The following is a 7,777-nucleotide window of genomic DNA, read 5'->3' on the forward strand; positions in this document are numbered from 1 at the left end:
AATGTTTATGAACTCACCAGCTTTATGCTGATATTTTAATACTGCTTGTATTCTCAGGAAATTAGTAGACAGGTACAATCAAGAGTGTGCAGAAGTCGGAGCGTTAGAGTCACGTCCTTACTATTTTACTTTTGATATGAACAAAACTATGTATTAAACAATGTAAATCCTTTTCATATATGTATTCAATGTCTGGTTGTGTTTACTATGTTTGCTATGATACAATTGTTTTGATACTACGCATGACGTCCTCCACCCCGGGACGATTCCACCATCACGGTTTCGGGGTGTGACAGAAGTGTAACGACTAGAAATTGTTGCTTCTTAAGCCAACGATTAACATAAAAAGTAAAGGTTACTGGTGAATTATTATAAAAAGAAAGTTGTAGTTCTTCTGGGAAGATTCTGTGGATATAAAGTTCGTCAAATTATAATTTGTGTGAGAAAGTTATGGCCGTTCATAAAGTAAGCTGGTATTCGAGAGAAAGTCAGAAAATCGAAAAACCGCAAAGCGCCTTTTAAACGCCTTTTTCGCGTCTGACACATCATCATGTCATTCCAGCAATGGTAAACGTGTGATCCGAAGAAAGCCGGTTAACCGGTCAGAATGCAAGAAATTAAAATTATTATGACTTTAATGTAATAGAAAAAAATATGGTGTCAAAATTGAAAAAAAAAATAAAAAATAAAAAGCTAATAACTTTGTGTCATTTTCCTAATATTTATTGGTATTTTTTCTGACTTTTTATTATTAATATTCTTTTACCTAGAGAAGGGCAATAAATACAACATATAATCATCGTGAAAATAAAAGTGGTATAAAATATTAGTTTTTAGGGTTTCGGCTCTAAGGGTAGCGATATCTCATTGCTTGCTTTCTCGATTTCACAGCACAAGATCATCAAAGACTCTCGATGTCTTATTTTAATGTATTTATCTCTCTATTCTGTGCTGCTTTTCATTGTTTCAGTTCTTAGTTAAAACCTAATCCTGCTTGATTCCATTAAGTCTTTTTTTTTTTTTTAAAATACCCAGAGTAAATTCCCGATTAACAGCCATGGCGGATTGTGTTTCTTTCTGTTTTTAAGAGTATCCATGGCAGCTTGCTCAAACCTTTATTTTCTATATTCTTCAATTTATTAACATATGACACTGGCTTTAAGCACATCATTCACATCAATGGTTGATAGTTTCACAATAGCAGTATGCTATTTTCCATAGGGCTAACTTCTTTCTGATGATTCTGTCCATAGGGCTAACTTCTTTCTGATGATTCTGCAGAGTTTCCATTATGGGGAAGAAGTTAGAGTGATAGGAGGAGAATATGAGGGGGCAGAAGGAATTTTTCTAAAACCTATGTTTGAAATTTGGACAGAGGAGAGAAAAGTAAGTGTCCCTATCAGAATACAATCTTGATCTCCTTCATTTTCTACAATTAGGAGAAGAAAACAACATTTTAAAAACCTGTGAATCATTGCAGATAATCATTGTGGAACCGCACTTTGTGGATGGTTACGACAACACACCCATGACACCTCCTATAAGCGAGACCACCACTCTTACTCGGTCTCCACCTCTTGCGTCTTCCATGAGCACAACTGGGGAAAATGTAAGTGTAAATCATTAAACCAAGTACATTTTTCCTTTTTAAGGCATCAAAATGTGTAAATAAAACTCTAAAATAACATTCATGAATAAAATTATATTAGAAGTAAAATACTTACACGGTAGTATTTGCCTGAAGCTCTTCAAATTAGGCAAGAAGAACTACAAACGAAAAGCGAATTAAAACCTGAAAATGCTCATATCTTTACATTTACACCAATTGCAAAAATCGAAATCTCTGATTACATAAATTTGAAAGTATGATGCTATAGATAACAACCGATGAAAATACATTTCTATTTCTTGCTGAAATTGATAGTTTTATGAAAGATGATGTTGTAATAGTAAAATATTAAGATTGTGATACTATAATAAAAAAACCAATTAAAGTATTTGGCTATTTCTTTTTTTTTTTTTGGCATATCTAGTAAGTAAATAAAGGTCGCTAAAAACGACCAATAAAGATTCTTTAAAATATAAACATGGTACTAATTTTAAGTGATACCATTTACGCACGACTTTAAATCCTCTACACTTGTCCAAATTGCAAAGCTTGGGGGCACTTGTGAGAATCATCCCACTTAGTTCCTGGATTACCTAATTAGGGTGAGCATTTGGACCGGATCGAACTGATTTTGCAGAAATTGGTGGACCTTCGACTGAACCTGTTGAGAATTAAGGCCTACCAGGTGGTCTAAGTCCGGTTTCCGGTCTTGGACGTAAAGGTGAGCATTAGGGTCGGATTGAACCGGATCGGGTCTAATCTTGGACCAGACCTATTTTGCAAAAAATTGTGGAGCTTGGACGGGACATGTTGAGGCTTACAAGGTCCGGTTCCCGGTCCGGGGTCCAAGTGCTTGCCCCTAAGGTCAACGAGTGTGAATAAGTTTTTTGAAAAATAAGAAGAGAAATAAAAAAGAGTGAAATACATTGATTAGAGAAATGAGAATTTGTTAAATAAGTTTAATCTTGCATACATTACTTCTTTCTTTCTTGTTAGAAATGCTTGACTTTTCCATGTTAGCTTATTAAGTGTACAAAATAAATAAGCAACAAAAAAGTAGTTATAACATATCACTCAGTTATGCCAAAAATGCCCATATCTAAGCATTTACACCAATTGCATAAATTCAAATTCCTTATTTAACAAACTTGAATGTATGATGCTATAGTAACCAAATGAATGAAAGTACATTGCTACTATTTTTGTAATTGATAGTTTTATGAAAGTACAATGATGTAATACAATCTTGATTTACATCCTACCTGTGATTCTTGCAGATAGTAAATGTGGAATCACACTTTTTGGCTGGTAACAACACCACTATTGAAGCTTCTCCTGCTATGTCGACACCTCGTGCGATATGTATGTTGGGTTTTCACTTTTTTTTTCTTATCATGTCAATGATACGTTTTGGTTAAACATTTCACAAATATTTTAATCTTAAAAAAAACGAAAGCAATCAATATCCTACAAAAGAAAGTTAAGAGGCCACATTAAAATAAAAGAGAATTTTGTGTATGCTTTTATTAAAAATCAAAAATATCATGTTTATAAATCTAAATATAAAATATAATCTATACCTTTTGTAGTTGAAGCATTTTTAACATATTTTACAATTAATTGTTTTTAACAATTGATTACTATAGATATCTAAATAATTAAATCCTATTCAAGTAATTATGCACTCTCGTCTCTTCTATTTTCAACATTGAATCTTGAAAGAGGTAAAGATCAAAATATTTCTTTTAATATAATTAAACCAACAGATAAGTCTAGAAGAAGGCACAAGTATGGGCGATGTGGTAAGTACGTTCACCTTGAAAAGACATTCAAGAATCTTGCACCTCAAGGTTCAGATCTAAGTAAAACATCCACCTCTAAAAGGTTACTCATATTTTCCATTTCCTTTGTTTTATTTCATGAAAATGATATCAATGCTTATACAATGCTAATAATATTATGTATTTCAGGGGATGTCGAAAGAATAGAAAATCTCGTGGTACCAGGGCAGTATTAGGCTCTATGTGAAAGAAGTTTGTGCAAATAATTGGTCCCTTTTATATGTTTTTTTTGTTCGTTATGCTATTTTTCTTTGAAAGACAATGTCCATTGATTGTGTTTTGTGTGGTTTTTCTTTATCATTGAATACGAGAACTTTGGTTTGACTATTTCTTAAAGAAAGATTTTAATTTTTACCTCTTTCAAGCTTTACGGATGAAAATAGAAGCGATGAGAGTGCGAAATTGTTTTAATAGAAATTAACTATTTAGTTATTTATAGTTTTTAACTTATTAAAGATTCATCAAAATAATAATTTTGGTCAATATGATATTACGAAAGTTCATGATATAAACTTATATTTATCAATGGGGGTATAATAGTTAATTGTTAAAAATGAGAATTTAAAATGATAATAAAATACTAAAAAGGAAGGATTTAGGCACATATTTTGAAAAGTATACGAAGGTTAAATATAAATTAGAAAATATGTTGGATAAAGTTATATATATATATATATATATATATATATATATATATATATATATATATATATATATATATATATATATATATATATATATATATATATATAGGGTTAGGTTCAAATGTTCCTAACATTTATTGTGTACTCATAAGCATAAATCTGGACCAACAGAAGGAATAAAATACATGGTCATGATATGAGAGTCTATGATATCACAATAGGATAACATATACCATATAATCATAAAAATTTCAACATAAGAGCATTTTGGTCAATTAACCTATATTAATAAAGGAAATTTTCGGATTTTATGGGATAATTAATTCCTTTTTTTTTTTTTTTTAAATTTGAATATTTTAAATTATTTCAAATTTAAAAATCCGATTTTATTCTGTCACAAAATGCCAACCATAAACATCTAAAGATATTTTCAAATTTATTCTTGCAGAATATATTTCTAATGCATATATTTTTGATAATTAACCTGATTTAAGAATTCTACATATTATTCATATACATCTAAGTTAGAATGAGGGTCTATGATTTTATTCATAATATACATCCGAAATTAACTAGAAATTCATACATATTCTTACAAACTAATAGTTTTATATACATTTTAATATAGTTATACATATTCTAACAGAATATCATAAAAAATGAATAAAATTCTAAAAAATAACATTCTTGAATATACAATTTTTGAACAAATAAACTTGATCTTCTTCAATGGTCCAGCTAATCCACTTGATTCCAACTATTTTTACGAAAATGTGATGAATTATCATAAAAATATAATTCTTTGCAAATATACTTGTTGTTGAACTCGATTCCAAATCTTTCTTTTGTATGATCAATATTGAATTTCTTCTCCATGTCATTCTGAAAGAATAAGATGTATTACTCGTTAGTATTATCAGTTAAGCAAATATACTTATTGTTAACAAACATTTTCAAAGACATTCTAACAGAATGCATTTATACAAATAAATTCTAACAGAATACATTACAAAATGCATTTAAATCATAGTCTTTTCTTCCATAGGTATAAACATTCTAAAACATGTATACATGTATTCTGTCAGCATTACTAGCAACACATGTTTTATGTAATATTTATATTCTCATAGAATGAACAGATGTTTGCATTCTGATATGAAGAAAAATCCTAACTTAACCGTTTTCATGAAAATTCTAACAGAATGCCATTGGGATCCACTTGCTTTAAATAGTCAACAATATTGACCAATTAAAACTCTTTCTTTAACTTTATTTCAATACATATGATTCATTTCCGATCACAAAAAACCACCACTTTAGTAATTCTGACAGAATGCGTACCACTATTTTCTAGTTCTAGTAAAATAGTAAACAACCACTACAAGAAATCAAGGCATTAGCGGCGACACAATTAGCGGCGACAAAAGCTTTTAGCGGCAATGTAATATTATTTCGCCGCTAAAAGCCTTTGTCGCCGCTAATTGTGTCGCTGCTAATGCCTTGTTGCCTGAATCCGCGTTATCCCCTTCTGGTAAACCTTAGCCGTCCGATCAAGTATATAATCCAACGGTTGGGGCCTCGTTTTCGCGCAAAAGCAATACCGACGACAATTTGTCGTTGCTAAAGGTCGAAAATAGTCGCCGCTAAAGCTCGAAAAAAAGACGCGGCATAAGTTCCCTCGTTAGTTGTCGCCGCTAAAGGCTAATTGTCACCGCTATTGATGTCGCCGCTAAAGGTCGACGCAAATAACAACCCCTTTCTGCTTTCACAGCTTTCATTTGTCTGTGTTTTTATCCATTCTCTTCGAAGATTTTTGCTCAATCGAGTTTCCCAGAGGCTAGAAGACATATCGACGATGCTAGAAGACATTTCGATTTCCTCTGTGGTTTGTGTTTTCGTCCCTCATTTCTTCTTTTCCTTCTCTTTTAATGTCGATTTCTACTTGTATTTTTGATTAATTGCACAAAATTGTTTCATCATAGATTCTTCTCCACTGTTGCAACATTGAAGACTATGTGTGCATTTTTGTGTGTGTTTTGTGTATATATATATATATATATATATATATATATATATATATATATATATATATATATATATGTGTGTGTGTGTGTGTGTGTATTTCATATATGTGCATGTATAAAATGTACGTATATATGTGTATAATGTATGTATATATGTATTTGTATGCAATTTGGATTGTGTTGATGTTGTTTAATGTGTATAAAAAGTATGTATATATGTGTATAATGTATGTATGTATGTATTTATAAACAATTTGGAGTGTGTTGATGGTTGTTTTATGTTTATAAAAGGTATGCATATATGTGTATAATGTATGTATGTGTGTATTGTATGCAATTTGGAGTGTGTTGATGGTTGTTTTATGTGTATAAAAAGTATGCATATGTGTATAATGTATATATGTGTGTGTTTGTATGCAATTTGGAGTGTATTTGTATGCAATGTGTAAACTACAATGTCATAATGGAAAAAAGTAGCAAAAAACAAGTAGGATGTTATTATTGAAACTGTTATTTAAAGTAAATTACTATGATAGTTCCTATGTAATGTGTATTTGTCGATAAATTGGTAAATATTAGTTTGTTGGTCTGTTAGTTTGATTGTTGGTTTAATTTAGAAGGTTAATGTAGTTAGTTGGTTTGTTAATTTGATAGTTTGTTGATATATAAATAAATTGGTAATCGGTAGTTTTCTTATCATTTGGTAGTTTTTAGTTTGGTTTAAGTTAATAGGTTAAATTACAAGTTTATATGTTGTTATTTACTATGTAGTTGGAGAATCTTCTACCAATGTCCAACAATTCGGAGAATACTATGAAACTTATAGAAGGGAACGAGGGTAGCGGTGATGACGACACGTCGTACTAGTTTTTATCTTTTATTAGAGATTGTAGTACGACAAAAATTTATAGGAATTTTGTTATTTATTTTGGTGTATGTATGGTATTATAAAACTTGAATGTTATGTAATCGTTTTTCTGCATTTAACGTATCGGTTTTTCTGCATTTAACGTTATTATGTATCGGTTTTTTGACAACTGAAAATGACTGCTTTTAAAAAAAAATTAAAAAAGCCAATAGCGGCGACATTATCATTAGCGGCGACGCGTATCATTAGCGGCAACGCGTATCATTAGCGGCGACAGTGAACATTAGCGGCAACTTTTTGAGCAATAGCGATAAATTAGTAGCGGCGACTCAATAGCAGGGACGTGTCGCCGGTAAAGGTATTAGCGGCGACTTTCGCGAGCAATAGCGGCGATTCTGCATATTTGTGTTAACACAAATATGGGGAATCCATTGCAATTTGCAAGAAAAATCCACAATTCCAATTTATGAAAAGTATGTCCAACCCATCTAAATTAATTTATGTAGTTCTGAAAAGAATAAGAAACAAAGAGAAGTTAATGTAAAAGATTATTAACTATTTTTTCATTGATGCATTTTATCGAACACATAGAGGTCACGACAGAATAATATCAGGTAGATTAGGTAGATTAGTGTCTGCTGTAAATGGAATATCTAACTTTTTTAGCATCAATGTTTCCATGTAAAAACAATCCAAATTCAACTTAGAAATAATTTAAACAATGATTTAGCGATTTGAATATATACGTTTAGAATAGTGTATAAATACTTAACCATGTTTTGAGGTGATGT

The 7,777-nt window shown here is 30.8% G+C and overlaps 1 protein-coding gene across 2 annotated transcripts; it reads left to right on the forward strand.

The window, feature by feature from the left end:
* The first annotated feature begins 810 nt into the window (after positions 1–810).
* Positions 811–3,795, forward strand: LOC128132055 (uncharacterized). 2 transcript variants are annotated; one of them, XM_052768094.1, is made up of 6 exons: positions 811–929; positions 1,282–1,386; positions 1,481–1,609; positions 2,887–2,971; positions 3,376–3,493; positions 3,580–3,795. In XM_052768094.1, the coding sequence occupies exons 1-6, from the start codon at positions 915–917 to the stop codon at positions 3,635–3,637; spliced, it is 510 nt and encodes a 169-aa protein (XP_052624054.1). In that variant the 5' UTR covers positions 811–914; the 3' UTR covers positions 3,638–3,795. The 2 variants fall into 2 exon arrangements, with proteins under 2 accessions (XP_052624054.1, XP_052624055.1); XM_052768095.1 differs by having other exon boundaries at positions 2,887–2,917.
* The last annotated feature ends 3,982 nt before the right edge of the window (positions 3,796–7,777 follow it).

The sequence above is a fragment of the Lactuca sativa genome, chromosome 2, assembly GCF_002870075.4.
Source record: "Lactuca sativa cultivar Salinas chromosome 2, Lsat_Salinas_v11, whole genome shotgun sequence".
Lineage (NCBI taxonomy): Eukaryota > Viridiplantae > Streptophyta > Magnoliopsida > Asterales > Asteraceae > Lactuca > Lactuca sativa.